At 42.3% G+C, this 23809-nt stretch overlaps 1 protein-coding gene and 2 pseudogenes across 1 annotated transcript; 2 read left to right on the forward strand and 1 right to left on the reverse strand.

Annotated features, from left to right (window-relative positions):
• Positions 1–5844: 5844 nt before the first annotated feature.
• Positions 5845–6753, forward strand: LOC118920978 (olfactory receptor 18-like; annotated as a pseudogene).
• An 8501-nt stretch (positions 6754–15254) lies between these two features.
• LOC118920781 (olfactory receptor 18-like) lies at positions 15255–16088 on the forward strand. Its single transcript, XM_036902171.2, has one exon. The coding sequence runs from the start codon at positions 15255–15257 to the stop codon at positions 16086–16088; it is 834 nt and encodes a 277-aa protein (XP_036758066.2).
• Positions 16089–22674: 6586 nt separating this feature from the next.
• LOC118920787 (olfactory receptor 7D4-like) lies at positions 22675–23606 on the reverse strand (annotated as a pseudogene).
• Positions 23607–23809: the final 203 nt, after the last annotated feature.

Raw genomic sequence — 23809 nt, forward strand, 5'->3', positions numbered from 1 at the left:
ATGTCAGCTCTGACCCTCACCTCCACACTCCCATGCATTTCTTCTTTTTCAACTTATCCTTGGCTGACATCGGTTTCACCTCCACCCTGATACCCAAGATGGTAGAGGACATCAAAACTCACAGCATAGTCATCTCCTAGGTGGGCTGCCTGACTCAGATGTCTATATTATCATTTTTGGATGTATGGATGGTATGTTCCTGACCGTGATGGCCTATGATCTGTGAAGGGCCATCTGCCACCCCCTGCGCTACCTACTCATATGAACACAAGCCTCTGTGGCTTAGCTGAAGTGTTTTCTTCATCAGCCTCTGTTCTCCCAGCTGCATACTTTGAGGATGTTAAAACACACCTGATTCAAGGATGTGGAAATTCCTCATTTCTTCTGTGCCCCTTCTCGATTCCTGCACCTCACCTGTTCTGACACCTGCACCAATAACATAATCATGTATTTCTTTGGCACCATCTCTGGGTGTCTCCCTATTTCATGGATCCTGTTCTCTTACTGTAAATTTTCCCTCTCCATTCGGAGCATCCCCTCAGCAGGTGGGAAGTACAAAGCCTTCTCCACCTGTGGCTCTCCCCTGTCAATTGTTTGTTTACTTTGTGGAACAGCTGTTGGGGTGTCTTGGATCAGCGTTGTCACCCTTTCCAGGAAGGGTGTGGTGGCCTTGTGGATGTATCTGGTGGTCTTCTCCATGGTGAACCTCTTGATCTGGGTGTGAGAAACAGGGACACCCAGAGCTCCATGTGGAGGTTCATCAGCAAAACAGGCTCATCTCAGTAGGTATAGTCCTTTTTGGAGCGGAAGGTGAAAAAATCAGCGAAGCCAAACATGTATACCAGTGAATTCTCCTCCTGAGTCATGTATTTTCCATTGTCATGGCTCTCATTCCTGTCCTTGTTTCACAGATGAGCGTTAGTTCTTTTAATTTGTCTTTAATTGTATTGGGTAATATTTTGGGATCCCTGGTCATCAGAATGAATGAATGAGAGACTCTTCTAAAAAACCTGCTATCCAGGTGAGATAACCTCTTTTTTGTGCTTGCAATTTACATCCTTTCCCACAGTTGCTCATGTATTTTCCATACAAATTTTTCATCTGTCAAATGTATTCATTTATGTATTGTCTGAGGATGCAGTTACCTGGTCTTCAACCATGGATTTTATTGGCATCCCCTGGGGAGTCTTGTAAATCCTGATGGCTGGGTCTCATTCTCAGAGATTATTTTATAAATTTATTTTTTGTTTAAGTATCATTGATACACCATCTTATACTGGCTGCAAATACACAACACAGTAGTTCAACAGTTACCCATATAATTATATCCTCACGCCACTAGTGCAGTTATTATCTGCCAACATTGGGAGATGTTGCAGAATCACTGACTATATTCTCCACGCTGCACTACTATCCCTGTGACCAGCTTATATTGTGATTGAGAATTTTTGTGCTCTTTTTGATTCAGTTGGACTAGTGTGGGGCTAGGAATGAGGATAGTTTTAAAAGCACCCAAGATCATTAAATTGTGAGTTCCTGAAGAGATCAACCTTAAAGGGCTAAATTATGAAGGAGCTTATTGTAGCTCCAGGTAATGTCATTTTCTTCCAATATTATTCTCAAATACACTGTCCATCAGCACTGTGGATTTTCGTTTGTGTCGGTTATTAAATTATTGTCTTTCTGCTCCAAACTCACCCTTCTGTCCTTATCTTGCGATGCTAGGATGAGTCTCTTGAAATCACTGCTCTATTTTCCATCTGGCTTTCTTGCTGCATACTTCCAATAGTGATAAGCAATTTCACTACACTCTAAAGTTAAGTTCACTACTCGCTGTACCTCCCTAAGCCCTTGGTATTTCTCAGCTTCCATCTGTGACCACGTTGCTCCATTTTTGTCTTTGTCCTTTGGCAGCCATGTGACCAGCTCCTTAGACTCAGTTACTGCTATTAAAATTATTGGCTTTTGTTTCTTTTCTTATGGCCTGACTCCTGAATGGTAAGTCATAACACGAGGAGAAAGATATGAGTTGAGTGCAATTGGAATATTGCAAAATAAGCTCATAAAATGAAGGTGGTTTTAAATATACGTCTCTGTAAAGACTGCACAACTGCGACTCAAGTACTGATGTCATATTCCCAGTTTACATGTGGTTCTGATAATTAAGAATGTGTCGAGGATATTAAGTCACAAATTTCATCATGAAGAAGTTGTACTTTGTCTTCCTGTCCTTTATCCTGCACAGCAAAGGTCCATGTTGTGGGCAAAGGGGGACTCCTTTCTTTCACTAGTAACAACCTGTTTGGTATTTGCTTGGTTATCATAGTTCCCTGTCTTCAGTCATGATGAATCCATCTTTGGGCAACATTTTTGTTCTTCAAAATATGTATCCTCCTATCCTCAGAGGTGTCACACATGGCTTTTTGGTAGTGGTCTTGGTTCTCTGAAAAGCCATCCAAAGACTAATTTGGTTTACCGTGACTTTTCTCTCTAGATTATGTCACCTACCAACTACATTGATAAGTAACTTTGATATGAATGAAAGGAATGCTCCTGACCAGTGATGAGGCCATAGCTGTCAGTGAGAAGACACCCAGTAAAAATGACTGCATTACAAGATTTCTATATTTGCGCATCCATTTACGCAAACCTAAATGATACACAAAGAACCCTGGTATGAGGGAAAGTAATGCTGCCTTTTTAACCAGGGATGATGCAGACAAATGAAGCTGTTCTTGCTTCCCTTTTGTGTCACTATTATGGTTATTCCCAGGTGTTTTGTCCTGATGTGTTGCTGGAATTTCCTGAGTGACTCCCGAGCTGCCCCAGAGCTGTTGTGCTCATGGATAGCTGTCTAATTGCTGATGTTTGTTGGTGGGATAAGACTGCGGTCTCCTACTTCAGCATCAAGGTTTTGTCAAATTTTCTTTGTATCAGTTAATGACAAATGAATCCCCAGATTCCTCACCCAGAGTCCTGTGGGGCAGGAGGGCTGCAGGGGTGGGACGCGGCAGCTTGCAAAGGTCCATCACTACCACCAAACCCACTTTTTCAACTCGAGAAAAACCAAACGGGCAAAAGAACATTCATTTAAACTTTAGGGTCTGTCCACCCAAAGTAATTTAAAGAAAATATATTCTGGAGCAAATGAACTCTTCTGAATGGACAGAAATTGGAAGCTGTTAGGGACCTTTGCTGAATTTGGGCCAGAACAGCTGCAATTTGATGCGATGTCAGTGGAGGGGCGCTGTTGACAGAAGGGAAACCACACTGGCTTCTTCTGGCTGCGTGTCCACAAGGAACTTGATATCTGCAGAAATACCAAGTCAGAGGCAATTTTTACCCCGCTGCCAGTTACTCTGCAGGAAATGTCGCTGAGAGCACCGGGGTGTGATGGGTTTGGGGTTACCATGGGAAGCAGGGAGACAGCCCCAGCATCTTCTGGTGCCTAGAGCCCAGCGCTCTGAGGGAGGGTGAGGTGGATTCCACTGTGATTCCTGGGCCTCCACCCCTTGCATTTGCACTTTTGTGGAGACCCATCCCCTCAGATGTGTCCTAGGCCTGCTCACTGGCTTCCAACCAGCACACATGGCAGAACTGATGGGATGTCATTTCCCAGATTAGGGCACAAAACAGACTGGCTTTCGTCTTCCAGGCCCTTGTTTCTGTCACTTCTCTGCGTGCTCTGACGGAAACCAGCTGCCATGTGGGAGCTTCCCTATGACAGACCCACGGGTCCAACACTGAGGAAGGTCCCGGGACAGCGGCACACAGCACCTGCGTCCTCCCAGCTCCCACGTGGGGGGCCCGGAAACCGGTCCCGCCCAGGCAGACCTGGAGGCGTCTCCACCCTAGCGGCCCTCCTAAAGGCAGTCCTGTTCAACACTCTGGGCTATTCAAGAGGAATAGGGAGTTATGAGTTAATGTATAAAAATCAGTAGTTTTCTAATATGCCAACATACATCAGTGAAAGGGAAAAATTAGAACTTGGGCGGTCCTTTAAATAAAAGGAAAAAAACCCTAAGAAAGGGAAGTAGTTTCTGTTAGAGACAGATCTTAAGTCAGGAGACAGAAAGCTTTTGATTTTGTTATGGAAGACCTAATTCCCCCTAGTTTACACTATTAATACAATGGACTTGCAAATATCAAGCTCTGGAACTCATCAATTAAACTGAAAAAAGGTCTGCATTATGTGAAGATCCTTAAAACTGGGAATCAGATGGGAAATGTACATGAGTCTTCTCCTGAGAAGAGGTAGGGCCCAGAACCTTCTAAACACATTCACTTTATCCTTTTCTTTTGTTAAGATCAGGATGTCCTCAGAGTTTTGGAGAACAGGGACCAATTTCACTTAATGATGAGCTCTGTGCACTGAGCTCCCAGGGCCAAGGAGGAGAAAACAATTAGCCAGCGCCTCCAGCCTTATCTGGGAGCCAGTCTCGGTCATGCCTCATCCATGCCTCATCATCTGCACACCGGGATTCATGCCCGAGTCTGAAGCCAGAGCAGGAAATGGATCTTTGCAAACCAGTTCTGAGTACTCCCAAATGAGCACGATTAGGATCATGATAGAGTACCTCCACTATCACCAAACATTAGTTAGGGTTTCTTTTGCCAGCCTCCGAGCTTTGTGCCATGGAGCTTCAATTTCCATCTGCCTGGTCATTTCTAAGATGCAGGTGCACACATTGCTGTAGAGCTGACAAAATGAACACAACATCCTTATTTAATCTGTACCATGATCTGGAGTAAAAATGGGAGAAGTCAGGTTTGGATCTGAGTGGCCAGGCTTTATTCACAGCACATAAGGCATGTTAATGTCTTCACACAATTTAGTTTGCAGTGGCTATTGAGCCCTTGAAATGTGCCTAGTCCATACTGACTTGTGTTGTTAGTATAAATTTTGTGTCTTGCTGAAATCATCATATTCTTGATATAGTGGCTTGAATAAACTGTTGAAATTACAAACCAACCAACTTATTCAATGCTTTCCTTTATCCTTCCAGGTGTACTCCAAGCAGAAGGCCCACAGGGAAACTATGGGTTTCATTCATTTCTTATTCCCCAGCATGTACACAGTGGCTGACACTGAGTAGTTCCTGAAAAAAATGTGTATATATGGGTTACCCTTCTCCTTCACAGGAACGCAATGCAGTCCGTACAGCTTGCACACACTGGGGGCTTAGGAAAGCCCTGTGCTTTTCTTTTTCTCTTGTTATTATTTGTCTTTTAATAACTGGGTTTATTTCAAGGGAGGGCTTCTTAATCCTGCTCATATTTAGAAATATCTTACTCCAGAAAGCCTCCAATCAGTATGTTTAGGACTAGCGACTTCCTCCACGATAATGGTTGTTCTATGGGGATTCTATACCCTGTGCTTCAATCAGGTTTGAATGAGCCTCTGCACTGTGCTACCAGGGTGTCGTGTGTGTTTCTCCTTTTAATCCCGAGGACCCGGGTCTTTGCTCTGACAGAGGAATGGACAACAATAGCTGCAGAGATATTTAAAGATCCTGCTCTACTGATGGACTTTTTAAATCTCTATATATCCTCGTGCCTCTAATTTCTTTGGCCCAATCTTTCCAAAGTGGACACACCTAGAAACAGGGGATTGGAACAAATACCAGTGAGAAAGGAATTCTAAGAAGAATGTGTTTGCTACAAATGAGAGATTTTGTTAATGGGGCGTGGTCCTTACATGTGAAAACTTTATTTGTGAGTCATTTGAATTCAAAATATAGACAGACTGTTGGGTACCTGAAAACTGGTTCCATTTATATCAGCTTCCATCTTTATTTCATAAGGTGTCTCTGCTATGCGGAACCACAAAATCTAACAGAAGTCATGGAATTCCTCCTCCTGGGACTGACAGAAGATCCAGAGCTGCAGCCCCTCCTCTTCGGGCTGTTCCTGTCCATGTACCTGGTCACCGTCCTGGGGAACCTGCTCCTCACCCTGGCCATCGTCTCTGACCCCCACCTCCACACCCCCATGTACTTCTTTCTCTCCATCTGTCCCTGGCTGACCTCGGTTTTACTTCTACCACAGTCCCAGACATGATTTTTGACATTCAAACTCACAGCAGAATTGTCTCCTATGTGGGCTACCTGATTCAGTTGTCTTTTTAAAATCTTTTTGGATGTTTGGACAGTGTAGTCCTGACTGTCATAGCCTATGACCAGTTTGTAGCTATTTGTCACCCCCTGCACCATGTGACCATCATGAACCCCCGCCTCTGTAGCCTGCTGGTCCTGCTGTCTCTTTCGATCAGCCTTTTGGACTCCCAGCTGCACTGCCTGATGGTGTCACAGCTTACCTTCTGCACCAAGGTGGAAATTCATCAATTCTTCTGTGACCCTCCACAACTCCTCAAGCAGAGCTGTGATGATATCTCCACCAATAATATATTCATCTATCTTATTGGTGCCATCTTTGGGGGGTGTTCCAATCTCAGGGATCCTTTACTCTTACTACAAAATTGTTTCCTCCATTCTTAAAGTCCCATCAACAAGTGGGAAGTATAAAGCCTTCTCCACCTGTGGCTCTCAACTGTCAGTGGTTCGCTTGTTTTATGGCACAGGACTTGGGGTGTACCTCAGCTCAAGTGTCTCACATGCACCCAGGAAGTGTGCAGGGGCCTCAGTGGTGTACACTTTGGTCACCCCCATGCTGAACCCCTTCATCTACAGCCTGAGGAACAGGGACCTCAAGGGGGCCATGCAGAAGCTCTTCAACAGAATAGTCCCATTTTAAACTTCGACCATTTTTTTCTTTGGTCTGGAGATTAGAAAAGACAGTAAAATCAAACATCTGGAATTGTCAAAAATGCCTGCTTGGTCACATGGTTTTTGTAGCTCATGTTCTTCATTCCTTTGGTTTATATTATCTGAAAATTGTATATTTGACACATATTTGATGGGATTAAGGTAGTACTCTGGGATCCCGTGTACACCGAAATCACTGCTGAGTGGAATCCTATTGCACGTATGGAATCTTCTGCATTTGTCACCCATGACGCAGGCACCCTGCAGAAGTTCACAACTCTCTTTTTAAATATATATCCAATTTATATCAACCATTTTCACTCTATGTCTATTTTCCATAAAACTTTGGCTTAAGTCAAAACTATTGATGCAGGTTGCATGGGAGAGACTATATGTTAGAAGCAACTGATGAACTTTAAAGCATCTTCCTGAGTCCCACCACCAAGGATTAAGATTTAATTAGACTGGAGAGTGGAAAAAGTGTGGACATTTTTAACAGCACCCCTTTTGGGTCAAAGGTATAGCCAAGGTGCAGGACTCTTGGAGTTTCTCAGACATTTCATTCAAACATGACTTGTGTTTGGGTTCTTTACTGGTCACAGTCTCATCCTAAAGACCATCATGTGGTCAGAGCTCATAAAGGAGAAGATGTAAAAGCATTTGCCTTAACAACAGCCAAGGTGATTTTTCTCAACAGTCCTGGTGTCAAGTTTTCACATCTTCCTCCAAGCTCTGCAGCAGATCATGTCTACATATGGGTTTATAAAGCTATTGTGATTGTGCTCCAAACTTACTTTTCTATACTTAAAGTTGTGATGCTGTGTTGGGACTTGGAGTTTTCAGACTACTGCTCTGATTTTTCTGGCTTCTTTTCAGGTTCTTCCAATAATGGTCAATAAAGGACACCACACCCTAATGCCCAACCACTTCCCTATACCCCTTAGCCGATGGGGCTGTCACTACATCCTTCAGTGATGACTCTGTGTGACCACATTTTTTCTTATGTGCCTTTCATATTCCAGTAACTATTTAGCCATACTTATATTAAATTACCTTCATTAAAATAACCAGTGTGGCTCTTCTTTTTCTTGATTGAACCCTGACTAATAAATCAGAACATAGGGAATAAAACTACATTGTGAGATGCAATTGGAAGGTTACAAATTGTACTCAGGATAAAAAAAGCGAGTTAATCATATTTCTTGGTCAAGGGCATACAACTGAGTTCATAGTAGAGGTGTACGTTTTCAGTGGCTGTGTGGCTCTAACTGTGGCTGTAGACTGTTGTCATCCAAGCCATTTTGATAAAATAACACTCTATCTTCATTTTTGTTACTCAAGGATAGCAAAGGACTATGACCTCAGCAAAGGGAACATCTTCCCTGTCATTGTCACTGCCTCATTAGGATTCCAGTTCGTACATGCTTCTTTTTCTTCTATTAAGATCAATCTGTCTTTGAGCTCCTTCTGTTTTCTGCTGCACACCCAGGCACCCGCATACACATCAACCTTTCCTTTAGAGATGCTTCATACAGTTTCTGAGGTAGCAATCTGGCTTTCTGAGAAGCTGTCACATAACTGGTTGAATGAACGCTGCCTTTTACCATGAAACTAAATTGCCTACAACTTCACTATGAACTCAGTATCTAATTGGCTCCTCCCATTATGAAATGACTTCAGTTAAATATCGTGAAAATTTAATATTAGATTTTTCTTCCTATCTGTGCATTGTAGAATGTCTTGACACTCACACCTCCTTCTCAAATTGTTTTCTGTTCTCCTGACACTGGGTCATGTAAGCTTCCTAAATTTTCTTTTGCCATTTACACACACAGAGGGAGCACACTTTGGACCATTTGCAAGTTAATTGGGTAAATATTCAAGTTTTCTTCCTATCAGCTAATGAGAAATCAAACTCTGAGCTCCTCATACAGAGACATCTGAGCAGAAGGACTGCAAAGATAAGGTAATAGATAAGATAAATCATACATCACCTTTATTTCACTAGATGAGTCAAAAATCACGTATTGGAAAAGACCTTGAGAGTTGAAATACAAAGGTTCTTAAGAAAGTATATTTGGAGACAGATGAGCCTAATCAGAATCCTCTAGAGACGCTTATGGAACTGGTCCTGAACTAGCGGTGGCTTCTCCTGGCAAAGGTGAAAGCACCTGTTTGTATAAGAGAAACCAGGGGTACTCCCTATGGCAGGTCCACAAGCACCGTGGCAGGGCTTGCAGAAATACTAAAAGAGTAAGTTCTTCCATGTGCCAGTTCTTCCCTAGGAAATTTTGTTGAGAAGATGGTGACATGAAGGTTAGTGTCTGTTAGAAAGAGAGAATCTCTGGGGTCTTGTGCTCAGAGTTGAAATTAATGATAGCAGGTCAGGGCTTGTTGGTGCAGAGCATCTCGGAAGCTCCCTATTACTGCTACCATCCATATTCAAGGCCATGTGTGCACCCAGTGATTGGAGTGTTCGCTAGATCTAGAGACTTGCATCCAATGAGTAATACTTGGGAAAATATTGCAGTGTCACTCCAACTGTAATGAGTAAAAAGGCTCAGATTTTCAACTTGCCAGCCTCTATTACTCTGTCAAAACTCATTCAGATGGGAGGCAGCTGCCACACTGTCAGCTGCCCAGTGGAGAAGCCCTTGTGACAAGAAGCCGAGGGATGTCTAGCACCCACTGCCGAAGAGTAACAGAATCCTGCCATTTTCAGGTAAGCAAGCTTGGAATCAGAACCTCTTATAATCGAGCCGTGAGGTGACTACTGCCCTAGCCTACATTTTGACTGTAGACATCTGTGACTTCCACTTGACTACATAGATAGTTGTTTAATATAACAGCATACATCAATTTGCAAGAAAAATGAAAACTTGGGCTTTTCTCCAATATGCATTGTTTCACCCCAAAGGCCAAAATATTCAAAACAGCAAAAATATTAAAAAATTTTAAAAAATCCACCTCCAATTCTAACAGGTATACCACAAACCAGGACTGCACAAAAGAAAATAGAAGGTCTTCTTGGAGGAATAAATCTCAACCGACGAATAGGAAATATAGTAGATTCCTAGGATAAGAGATCAAAGTCTCTCTAAATCTCGTGATTGATTCAATGCAGTTGCAGATTCAGGTGACATATTGATCCCTTTTTATTGAAAAAGTATGATTTTTATAAGACCCCTATAACTTGGATGTCAGAAGGACAGGTGAGCTTTCTCCTGGGAGAAGGGTCCAGACTCTAAAAGGACACTCACTTTTCTCCATTCCTCTTCCATTAATACCTGCAAGTCCTTGGAGATTGAGAGAACAGGGACCCATCGGTGTGGTTTTGAGCTCTGTGCACTGAGCCCCCAAGGTCACACAATGGTAGATAATAACCCTTGTCTTCCTGCACATCAGGTTGCTTGTTCCAGTCGTGTGGGCCTCACAGCCATGTCTTCTCCTCCCAGAATCGTTGTCTGCGTGGGTCAGTCTCCCTGCCAGTCCTGAGGGCAGGGCCTGCGTTTCCATTGCCTTCCAGGCAGGAGAGTGATTGTTGTCTCATCAGCCCTTGGTCATGCCCAGCAGAGACACAGAGCAGCCCAGTGAGTACTTGAGGGTTACTGGATGGAGAGGGGCTAGAGGAACATCTTTTTATTTATCAGGACAAGCATTTGGAACAGCCATAAGGAAGGGCACCAGTATGCCACCTTCCAGTTCAGAGGCCAGGGAGATTGAAATCCCTGGTTCTGTTGTGGGCACAAGAACTCATGCATGCTTTTGCTTTCCTCGCACACTGGTTGTAGCTCCGGCAGACATCTCTCCCCCTGCCCCACCCCAGATCAGGAACTACTGCCCACTAAGCACTGAAATGATTGTGAAGGTGGGGATCATGATGGTGGAAATGATGATATTAAGCACACTATGCTGAATCTTTTACCAGGGTTTCCAAGTGTCAAGCTCTGAGCTGATTTTTTAAAAATGTAGCTTATTACCTTTAACCTGCATAACCACGTCCAAAAAAGACTGGCATTGGAGTATTATCATGTTACAGTGAAGGACAGGAACATAATTGTGTGTCTTGGGTAGAAAAGAGTGAAGTCAGGTTTGAATCCAAATGTCAGACTCCATTCACAGGACATGTGATAATATTCTCGGCTATTCACTTAGCCTGTCATTTCTCTTTTTAGTCTTTTATAGGCAGAGACCCACTCATCACTGTTCTCTTCCTTTGGGTGTCATTCCCTGTTAGACCCCATCAGAGAGCAGTGTGTCATCCCTGATGTATCAGCCAAGGTAGGTCACCTGAGGTCATACGTGGAGGCCACAGAAATTGCTGGAACATGATAATTTGGGGAAGCCCCCTTTTGCTGTGCTCCTTCGGTTTGTTCCAACTGTCCCTACTGTATTCTTGTAATTCAACTGCTGCCAATCTCTAAGGGAGACATGAAGCTAGAGTGCCGATTTATATTCTTAGGAAACAATGAAAAGGTGAACCTCGGGAAATTTAGAGCTCTGGGCCTCTGCTTAAACCTTCTGATGTACATACGGACACAGAGTGATCAAACAGTACATGGGCCTCAGAGATCCATGTAATTTTAAATCTGTCTGATCTGTTTATTACTCACTGTGACACAGGGCATGTTTTTCTTGAGATATCAAGTATCTCTGAACATCAGCATTGTCATCTGAATTGATCTTCAGTTGATTCACCAGCACTTTTATTTTTATTTTTATTTTTATTTTTTTTATTGAAGGGTAGTTGACAACAGCATTGCATTACATTAGTTTCAGGTGTACAACACAGCGACTCAACATTTATATACATGATATTTCTAGGTACCAGGTATCACCATACCAAGTTGTTACAATATTTTGACTATATTCCTTATGCTATACATTACATCCCGGTTACTTATTTATTTTACAATTGGAAGTGTGTTTATATATATATATATATATATATTGTGAGGGCATCTCTCATATTTATTGATCAAATAGTTGTTAACCACAACAAATCTCTGTATAGGGGAGTCAATGCTCAATGCACAATCATTAATCCACCCCAAGCCCAATTTTCGTCAGTCTCCAATCTTCTGATGCATAACGAACAAATTCTTACATGGAGTACAAATTCTTACATAGTGAATAAGTTACATGGTGAACAGTGCAAGGGCAGTCATCACAGAAGCTTTCGGTTTTGTTAATGCATTATGAACTATACACAGTCAGTTCAAATATGAATATTCATTTGATTTTTAAACCTGATTTATATGTGGAAACCACATTTCTCTATTATTATTATTTTTAATAAAATGCTGAAGTGGTAGGTAGATACGAGATAAAGGTAGAAAACAGAGTTTAGTGTTGTAAGAGAGCAAATGTAGATGATCAGGTGTGTGCCTGTAGACTATGTGTTAATCCGCGCTAGACGAGATTCACCAGCACTTTTTAGGAATTAAGCATAGTGACTACGGAATATGTGAGCAAATGCATGGTGGGTCCATGCCGTAAGGGTAAATTATGTTTTAGACATTATTATTATTATCACTACATGCCATATAATCAAGTAAAATATGCTGTATTATGAAGGTTTGCTTTTCTTCAGATCCCCAAGAAAACATTTTAGTTTTGTGAGCTTTATGCAAGTGCATTCTGAGCACCTGGATTGAAACAACTGAATCTCATTCATTTCTGATTCCTCAGAGTATACACCTTGTCTGGCACTGTGTAGGCTACAAGGACAATAATCTCTATTAAATATTTATTAGATGCATCCCTCGTTCTCCAGAACAGAGCCTCAATACGGCCTCTACACACTGTGTGTTTTCGTTCCTTCCAGTGATGTCCCACAGCACTAGATGAAAGATAACACCCTGCTGCGTGTATCTCTGTCACAGATGTCCTAGGAGCCCTGTTATTTTCCATTTAATGGAATCAACAGTATTCCATTAAAAATGTGGCTATTTTCTTAAAAATGAAAGTGTCAAAAAAGAGTGAGTGAGGAAGGGAATAAATCTTTTTTTTTTTTTTTGTAGATAATTATTTTTTATTGAAGGGTAGTTGACACACAGTATTACATTACATTAGTTTCAGGTGTACAACATAGTGATTCAACATTTATATACATGACAATTCTAGGTACCAGCTATCACCATACCAAGCTGTTACAATATCTTGACTATATTCCTTATGCTATTCATTACATCCCGGTTACTTATTTATTTTACCATTGGAAATGTGTACTTTTTTTTTTTTGTGAGGGTATCTCTCATATTTATTGATCAAATGGTTGTTAACAACAATAAAATTCTGTATAGGGGAGTCAATGCTCAATGAGGGAATAAATCTTATTGCAGGGCTGAGGTACATTTTAGGACTTCTGGTCAATCCATGAATGAATTCCCTGGACTGTAATAGACTTCTACTTCTCTGCCATGTAATTTGAATAAAAGTCCATTAAACCTTTCCTGGGATTGTGTTTTAGCAATAAGCCTACTTCTCCAATAACGATTCAAATTGTGATTTGAAAACCATGACTGATTTTTCATCAAGTGCTAACCTCTGCTAGGTGCTGCCGATGTCCCAGAGCTGGGAGTCAGCCTCCGGGTGTCCGGGTAAGGGACACCAGCACAGGGAGCTGGAGAGAGTTACCCACACTCCACATTTAGTATGTGAAAGATGTGGGAGTCTGTGAAAGGCCTCCTGGTTCCCATCTGAGGGCTCTGTGCTCACCAAAGCAGAGTGATTATGTTCTTTTCAAACCTGCCTTACTTGTAAATGAGGAAATGCAATCAGAACCATTGATTCTTTCCCTTGGGACCTGTAGGGGAATGGGCCGAGGGTTCATGGGGACCTTTATTGCCTGACTACTGTAGATCACAGAGTTTCTATGCACAGCCATGCATCTTGTAAACCATTTTTGGAAATCTTAGGTGTGGAAATGTTATTCCCTGTACAATATGTGAATTTTCATGAAGACCTGTCATGTAAAGACAGATTCATTGCTAGACAGATCTTTCTCTTTCTATGCCTTGACAACAAGAGCATATAGTGGAATTTGTCTGACTTTCCTATTGGAAAAACACATGTTGGTAATTCATTGTGAAGTTGCACATTGCCAGTTTTTGAAAATCAATTCTCTTTCATGCATATGTCTTACAGAAGTTGTCACTGTGTGCTAAAGAAGGAGGCACAAGAATTTTCTTACATGTATCATAATAAGGAATTGATGAATTAAATTTAGTTTTCAAATAATATTATGTATCATTCAAAGTGTTTGAAATACATATATATACTTCACAGAGAGTCTTAAAACACTGTGTTGCTGCAAATCAGAACTCAGGAACAATATATGTACAATGATAATATTTAGGTAAGGTTGAAGACAACAGATGACGGGCACATAAAACAATTATGCGTTCTAGCAGTATTGAAATGAAAATACATCCACCAAATTCATGAAAAGTGCTTGCTTTTGGGCAACTGGAGTGCCTAAAAGTGGAATCATGTAGGGATGGATATTGTATATGGCATTCAATGGAATATTATTCAGCCTTTCATGTGATACATGTATGAACTTGAAGGGTATTATGCTAAATGAAATTAGCCAGACATGGAAAGACAAACAATGCATGATTTTACTTATATGTAGAATCTAAACAAGTTGAACTCATAAAAGGAGAGATCAAATGATAGTTACCAGGGGCTTGGGTGTGGGGGAAATGAGGAGATATTGGACAAAGAACACAAAGTTTCAGTTATGTATTTTTCCCCCTACCTGGGAAGATATCAAGGCAAAAAATTGCTAATGCAAATATTCCAGTTTACTGCCTATATATACACAATGCAATATTATTCAGCCATGCAAAAGAATGAAAACTTGCCATTTGCAACAGCATGGATGGACCTAGAGGGAACTATGCTAAGTGAAATAAGTCAGGCAGAGAAAGACAAATACCATATGATACCACTTACATGCAGTATAAAATATAAACAGAACAGAAAGAGAGTCATAAAAACAGAGAATGAACTGGTGGTTACCATAGGGGCTGAAGAGGGGAGATGCGAAAAAGATGAAGGGGATAAGGAGGGACAAACTTCCAATTACAAAGTAAGTTAGCATAGGGATGAAAGTACTGTGTACAAAATATAGTCAGTAATATCGTAATGTCTTTGTATGTTGACAGTTGGTGATTACACTTACTATGGTCTGCATCTAGTATAGAATTGTCTAATCACTGTGTTGTCCACCTGAAACCAATATAATATTTTGTATCAATCATGCATTTAAAATATTTATTACACCTTGTATTTCACACAATATACAATGTATGTTAATACCAATATATTTTACACTATGTATTTATAAAATATATATTGTATACTCTAAATGGTATATATGTATTTATAAAAAATATAAAAGATACACAATTAGCTCAGTACCTGCATTCTTGTTTCGTTTATTCTTACTATATCTTTTTTTTCAACAAGTGTCCTACGTACATGGAACCTCAGAATCTTATAGGCATCTCAGAATTCCTCCTCCTGGGCCTCTCAGAGGATCCGGAGCTGCAGGCCCTCCTCTTCGGGCTGTTCCTGTCCATGTACCTGGTCACCGTCCTGGGGAACCTGCTCATCATCCTGGCCGTCGGCTCTGACCCCCACCTCCACACCCCCATGTACTCCTTCCTCTCCAGCCTGTCCCTGGCTGACACTGGTTTCAGCACCACCACCATCCCCAAGATGCTGGTGAACATCCAGACCCACAGCAAGTCCATCTCCCATGCAGGCTGCCTCACTCAGGTGTCCTTTTTTTCTCTTTTTGGGTGTTTGGACAGCCTACTCCTGGCTGTGATGGCCTATGACCGGTTCGTGGCCATCTGCCACCCCCTGCACTACGCAGCCATCATGAGGCCCCACCTCTGTGGCTTGTTAGTCCTGCTGTCATTTCTCATCAGCCTTTTGGGTGCCCAGACTCACTGCTTGATGGTGTCCAAACTTGGCTTCTGCACACATGTGGAAATCCCTCATTTCTTCTGTGACGTCCCTCAGCTTATCCGCCTCGCCTGCTCTGACACCTCCACCAGTAACATAGCCATATTTCTCATTGGGACCATCTCCGGGCTTCTCCCTATCTCTGGAATCATTTTCTCCTACTATAGAATTGTTTCCTCCATTCTGAGAGTCCCCTCAGCCGGGGGGAAGTCCAAAGCCTTCTCCACCTGTGGCTCTCACCTGGCAGTGGTTTGCTTGTTTTATGGCGCAGGCCTAGCTGTGTACTTCACTTTGGCTGCTTCGTCTTCCCCGGGGAGGAATACGGTGGCCTCGGTGGCGTAAGCGGTGGTCACCCCGATGCTGAACCCCTTCATCTACAGCCTGAGGAAAAGGGACCTTAAGGGGGCGCTGTGGAGGATTGTCCGCACGGCAGCCTGATGGCGAGGCCCGTGCTGCCCTTTCTGCTCAGCGGACTGGAAAAGGCAGCAAAACCCCAGCATGCCACCCAAACGCCTGAATCAGCGGTCCCGTGGTTTATGTGCACGCCCGCGTTCCACTCTCACAGGTGCTCCCCTCAGCATGGCTCTGAAGGAAATGGAACATCGTTTTGCACACCCCCAGGGCACGGCCCTCCGGGGTTGTCTGTCATCCCTCAGAGCACCCCTCTCACCCCCTCAGCCCCAGGGCTCTGGGTCAGGAGCAGTCTCACTGTGTCCCTGAGAAACCAGCCCCCCGTAGCCCTCTCCTGCTTGTCACTCACCGCTTCTTCCCTGTTCCCCTCATTTGTTTAGACTTGTTAGGAGGGTCTAGATGCCACCTTCAAATCAAGACATTACTTATTTCTTGCCCCTTAATGTTCTTGAGTACATTGTGAGCAGATGAGTATTTAATTTCCTGTCCAAAGAGGGTTTTTTTTAAATTGAAAGGGGCACTTTTAATACTTAGTTTGAGCAACAGGTGTCCGCTGGGAAATATCTAGGGAAAGTGGAATATATATTCCCAAGGAAAGATGGCGAGGACCTTTCAGAGCACACATATTTTCCCAAGTTTTTATGAAAATGATCCTTCCCATTTCATTCATTTTTCATACTACATACATGATTAAAGTTCATGTACACATGTTAGCATATGTATATTAGCATACACATGTATTGCTAATAAGTTTTAGTAATATATTAATGTATTAGTATATATTAGACACAATATGCATATTTTTATACATATATATAAAACAATTTAATATATTAAGAGAGAACTACACATTATAATGTTACTTTTCCTAAGAAAAATAATGGTCTGAAAGCAATAGGCTGAGTTTCCAATCTAAGTCTGAAAAATAGCATCATAGTAAATCTAAGCTAGTTGAAGAAAATAATGAAGTTAAAGATAAATACTGATTCAATGAAAAAGAGTACTGTAGAGAGTATCAATAAAGCTCAAATTTTTTTTCTTGACATCATTAATAAAACCTATAAATCTCTTTCAAGACTGAGAAAATAAGAAAAGATACAAATATCATTATTGAATAAAACTGAGACATGAATATAGAGATGTAAATCAGTAACTGGATGTTATAAAAATATGAATATTATACAAACATAAAAGAAGAGGGTCAATTCTAGGAATTGATGACCAATTATAACAGGCTCAGGAAGTTAATTTAATCACGAAGAGCTAAACATATATTACCTTATTAATAAAGACATTTAATCAGTGTATTCAAATTCCCTACCTAAGAATAAAAATATATTTGTAATTTTACCAAAGGACAGATGAATCCAACCTTAGGGAAATGTTTACAAGGAACAGAGAAAAGGGGAAATGCTCACTCAGGAAGACTAATTGGAGCCTCATACTAAATCCAGCAAGATTCCAACTCATTAGTAAAAATACAAAAAATTAAAAATTAAAAGTGGAGTGCTTATACTATCCAGCATTCCATCCCTGGTCATATACCCAAAATACCTGAGAGCAGAGAGTCCAACAGATAACTGTACAAAGGTGCTCACAGCAGCATTATTCACAGTCACCAAAGGTTGGAAGCACCCCAAGTGTCCATCGATTGATGAATGGATAAACACACTGTGGTCTATACAGACAATGGAATAGTGCAAGGACCGTGAAAGGGAAAGGCATTCCGGCACGTGCTACTAAATGGATGAATATTGAAGTCATTCTTCAAAGTGAAATGAGTCATTCACAAGAGGGCACATACTTTTGAATCCACTTTTATGAAGCACCTGGAATAGTCCAATTCATAGAGGAAGTAGAGTGGTGGTTGGTAGGTCCGCATGGAGGGAAGAATGTGAATTTATTGATTAATGGGGACACAGTTTCAGTTTGGGGTGATGAAAAAGTTCTGGAGATGTAGGGTGGGGATGGTTGTACAACAATGTGTAGATATCTAATACCACAGAAGTGTACAGTTAAAATAGTCAATTGTTATATACATTTTACAATAGTAAATTAATGAAACAAGAAAGCCCAGAGATGTGTCTTAAGCAAAAGGAAGTGAGGAGTACAGGGAGGAAAGGGAGCCCCAGGCTCTTCCCGGACCATGCATTCCTTTTCTTACTCTTCAAGCTTTATTAGGAAATCCTTTGGGGCTGAGGTTACATGGACCTATCTGGGTAATTATGAGCTCTGTGTATTGAGTGCTGGAGGCTACACAACTGTAAATAATCATGGATTTAATATCTCTAATATTTTTGTTCTTCAAACATTCTTCACCCAAGTACCCCTGAGTAGGTGTGTATAGAGAGCTGAATAATACAGAAGAGCTGTAAAGAAAAAGTTCTAAGACGATTGAGTTGAAACAGCTTTAGAAATATTGTAGATGACACTGGGTGTATGGTCTTCAAGTGTGAATACTTTACTAATAAGAAACTGAAATCCAAGATATAAACACAGTGATAGTCGCTGCCATCTGACAGCACTCAGCCATCCTCCTAGAAAACTGTGCTCTGCTAAAGGAAGCGTCCCCACCCAAGGCCACACCACCCAGACTTAATGCTGTGGGAGAACCACTGACTGACAGCCCCCTGTATCACCAGGGTGTGGGCACTGAGGTCATTCCTGGGCTGCTCCCAGCCACTGGCTGAGCACAGGCTACCAGTGCATGCCCATGGCATTGGACAATTTTTTAGAATTACCCAATGCGATCTCCAAAGATTCTTCAAAAGAAGAACGTCACAGAAAGTTGGTCCCAGGGTTTGGTTTTGCAGAAATCAAACTTTCCTTAAGGGACTCCTTGTCATGTCCTTACACCTGGAACAATAATTCCTTAAACCTGAAGGAGGATCTGGATAACAAAACGTGGGATTCACTATAGTCCACCCCCTGGGACGTTTGGATCACCTTTTTAAAAAAGTTGACATATAACTAACATATACCATCATAGCAGTTTCAGGTGTGCAACATAAATATTTGACAGTTATATATATTGTGGAATGATCTCTACAATATGTACAGTTAACATCCATCATCACCACATGTAGTTATAATTATTTTTTCCTGTGATGAGAACTTTTAAGATTTGCTCTTTTAGCAACGTTCATGTGTACAATGCCGTATTACTATGTATAGTCACCATGCTGTTCATTATATCCCCAGGACTTATTTATTTCATAACTGAAAGTTTGTAAATTTTTTTCTCATCCTCCTCCCCACATCAGGCAGCCACCAATCTGTTCTCTGTGTGTATGAATTTGATTTTGTTTCTTTTAATTACACATATAAGTGAGATCATATGCAATTTACCAATTTACCTTTCTCTGAGTTATTTCACTTAGCATAATGCCCTGAAGGACCACCCATGTTGTCACTAATGGTCACAAATAGTAGGATCTGCAATTTTCTCATGGCTGAATAATATCCCAGTGTGTGTGTATGTTTATCACATTTTGTTTATTGATTCATCCACTGATGGAGACCTGGGTTGGTTTCATGTCTTGGCTACTGTAAATACTGCTGCAGCGAACAAGGGGGTACAGATGTCTTTGAAAGATAGAGTTTCCATTTCCTTCAGATAAATATGCAGAAGTGGAATTTCTGGTTCATATGGTCTTTCAATGTTTAATATTTTGAGAAAGACCCACACTGTTTCTTCCTTGTTGGCTGTCCATAAAGCTCCATGTTCCATCGGCTTTCTTATAGCTGTTCTTAAGATTTCTAACTTTATATTGAGAACACCTATAATGCTTCATGGTTGACTGCTTCCCAGATCTGCTTCCACAATATCTGCATCAAGGAAAGAGTGGCCATGAGGAATAATGTACCAGCTCTTATATTGTTTTAACCTAGAAGGGATGCATCACTCCTATTTTCTTGAACAAATCAAAACATATTATTACCACTTTTAATTTCAAGGGATAAAGGAAATGCAATTCTCTTGGCTGTTCAATAAGATTGGATGATCAGAAATATTGTCAATCAGCAGTAAAATCCACCATAGAAATATACACATCAAAATTCATGTGAGAAGCTGTTCAGCTGCTAGGTAAGAATATCTGCTCATGGTTAGACTTCTGGGTTTGAATCCTGGTTTTGCCACTTCGTCCCTCTGTAACTTTGGAAAAGTTGTTTTTCTAGCTCTTAGAGTCTCAATTTCCTAACCTCCAAAATGAGGACAGTAATCATTCCTCTTGAGAAAGGTTACATTAAATAATAGAAAGCAGTTAGCATAGGCTTAATATACAATTCCCACTAAAACACCAATTATATTTTAAACCCATTTTATTCAGTCAAAAAACCACACATAACACTGTTGGTGATTGTGGGTAAAATTGCAATATTTCTGAAACCTCACACCTGGCCTTAGTGCATATCAATAAGTGTTTCCAAGGGGTGGAGAGAAGTAGTCCATCTCCACACCAACAGGTAATGACAAAGGCGAGTGAGGGCATATCTAGGCTGGAGAGCTTGAGTGGGGTCCCTTCTTCAGCAGCAGGGTCATGAGAAACAGGGGAAAGCAGAAGTGGGTGACTGCCTGTAGGCAATAAATGAGTTTCTCCCACTTTATTTCTTCCTTTGACTGATTTTGGTTTCAAAGGTATTTTGCCCCGGGACTTTCCCCGCTTAGTTACACGTGGCAGTAGTTGGCTGGGCCTCTGAACTCGAAATCTTTCTACATGGGTGTGGACCTTGGGTGGTGTGCCCTTGGAGATGGTGGGGAGATGCCCAGACCCTCCCTGTGGATGGTGGGGAGGCCCCAGTGGCTGCAGTGGTGGAGGGTGCAGATTCCCCCAGAAGCCCCCTATCTGTGGGGCTTCCAGTTGGGGGGCCCTAATGGGGAATTGGTCTAGGGTAAAGCACCTCCTGCAGTGGTGGGGCCTTCCCAGAACTAGAGATGGGTGGAGATACTGGAAGCTGTGGAATTAGCCCTCCATGGGATAGAAGACTGCTAAGAGGGCCTGGGGGGCCATGTAGCAGCTGGGATTGTGGGATGCCTTTTTTTGAGATAGTGGAAAGGGTTATTGAGGAGAGAGAGACACTTCAGCATTGCTTGGAGGAGCTGGTGGACACGAGCGTCCAGGATCAGCAGACGGCACTGGAGCCTCTGCCTACTCGGATTTTGCCTCTCTGGGATATGGGGGTGGAAAACATCGTTATGTCAGGTTCTGAAATGAGTAGACTGGCCTCCCCGATGATTCTTCCTTCCATCAGGCTGCGGTTGCAAAGTGCCCCTCGCACCTCAGAGAATCCGGCTCTTCTGCATTGGCTGACGGCAGCCATTATGGCTCTTTGGCCTAATTGGGGTGAAAGTCCGGTACACTAGACCAGGACAAGATCCCATTTTCCTGCCACTGTCCTATCACAGGACACCTCTCTTGCATGCATCCTACCTGAAGGACAAGATTTGCCTATGCTGGTGTCATTAAAATGTGTATCTTATAGCCCTTAAGTTTATTTTCTTTCACGGCCCCTGTGGTCTGGACCCGCCCCGTGGCTGCAGCGTCAGCGTGATGATTGCTCTGAATGGAACTCCCTCCCTGTTCAGTCACTGCCTGCCTGTGGAATGGGCGGGCCATGGACTTAATCCGCAGGGGACTTTGAACCTAGTAGGGTCCTCCGGCTTGAGGATCATTATGATTTTACTGCTGCTGCTATTGTATCCTATTGTATGCTATTAGTCTGGTTACAATGCTCCAGTTTTCTCAGGCAAGGCCCATTCCAGAAGATGGGGAACAAGCAGATTATGAGGTGAGATTTCTGGAAAGGTGGGTTGTGGGCAAAATTGCAATACTTCCAGAACCTCTTGCCTGGCCTTAGTGCATCTCCATGTCAATAGGTATTTCCAAGGGGTGGAGAGAAGGAGTCCATCTCCTTACCAACGGGTAATCACAAGGATGACCAAGGGCACAACTGGACTGGAGAGCTTGGGTGGGGTCCCTTTTCCTGCAGCTGGGTTTTGAGAGATGTGGGAGAATGGAAGTGGATGACTGCTTGTAGGAAATAAACATGTTTCTTCCACTTTATTTCTCCCTTTGCCTGATTTCAGTTGCAAAGGTATTTTGTGCTAGGTTTCCCAGATGGAGTTACAGTGATACACACACATAAACAACACACTTCTACCATGAAACACATATAAATGAATTAACATGAGACATCAACAGTTTAAGCCCTCGATGCCAACATTTGAGAAAACAAAGGTATAGTAAATGCTTCAGATTGAATTTTAGAACTCACCAGCATGGAAGTAATTAGGAACCAGGACATAATTTTTGGACAATAGTTAGAATAGAAATATCATCAAAGAAGTTCATGGGATTTTAGTTGTTTTCAAAATAGTAAAATCTAAGACAGGACATTCATAGATCCCTCAGGCCTGGATGAAAGGACAAGGTGATTTGAGAGATTCAAGAGAAATAACGTCAGAATCAGAGTTTTTGTCGGTTGCCCACAAGACTCCTCAGCCCAGGTGGATCCATCACAGACATGAGGTTGCTCGGTTGAGGAGCCTTCCCAGGGCCCCCTTCACGTCCTTGTTCCTCAGGCTGTAGATGAAGGGTTCAGCATGGGGGTGACCACCTTGAACACCACCGAGCCAATCATGCCCTTCTGGGAACATACATTGGAACTGAGATACACACCAAGTCCTGTCCCATAGAATAGAGAAACCACAGACAGGTGAGATGCACAGGTAGAAAAGGCCTTACATTTCCCTTTAGCTGATGGGATTTTCAATATTGAACATGCAATCCGGGTATAGGAGAAAAGGATCCCCAAGAAGGGGACAATGTCCAGAAAGGCAGTCACCATGTACAGCAGGATGTGACTGATGAGTGTGTCTGAGCAGGCAAGCGTGAGGGCCTGAGCGAGTTCACAGTAGAAGTGTGGAATCACCCATCTGGAGCAGAAATACAGCCGTGACATCAACAGACTCTGCATCAGGGAGTTTGACAAGCTGATATGCTAGGACACTAGCACCAGGAGGCCACAGACATGGGCACTCATGATGCCCGTGTAGTGCAGAGGGTGACAGATGGCCACAAACCGGTCATAGGCCATCACGGTGAGGAGAAAAGTGTCCATTCCTCCAACAACCATGAAAAAACACATCTGGGTGAGGCAGCCTGAGTAGCTGATGGATTTCCTCTGTGTCTGGATGTTCACCAGCATCTTGGGGACTGTGGTGGAGGTGAAACCAATGTCAGCCAGGGACAGGTTGCAGAGGAAGAAGTACATGGGGGTGTGGAGGCAGGTTTCAGAGCTGACGGCCAGGATGATGAGCAGGTTCCCCAGCATGGTGATCAGGTACATGGACAGGAACAGCCCAAAGAGGAGGGGTTGATGGTCTGAGTTTTGAGAAAATCCCAGAAGGAAAAATACTGAGACACTTGTTTGATTTCCTGGTTGCATGGGACTGGCCCATCAGCTGGATGATTGAGGAAGGGAAAGAGCATAAAACAGACACTGAACAGGAAATCAGTCAGGCCGAGAAAGACAGATACCAACTGATTTCCCTCATTTGTGGAGTACAACAACTAAGCAAAACTGAAGGAACAAAACAGCAGTAGACTCACAGACTTCAAGAAAGGACTAGCAGTTACCAAAGGGGAGGG

This window comes from Manis pentadactyla, chromosome 12 (assembly GCF_030020395.1).
Source record: "Manis pentadactyla isolate mManPen7 chromosome 12, mManPen7.hap1, whole genome shotgun sequence".
Lineage (NCBI taxonomy): Eukaryota > Metazoa > Chordata > Mammalia > Pholidota > Manidae > Manis > Manis pentadactyla.

Coding starts and splice junctions, on each gene's coding strand:
- LOC118920781 (XM_036902171.2), top strand. CDS start 15,255: ATGGAACCTCAGAATCTTATAGGCATCTCAGAATTCCTCCTCCTGGGC.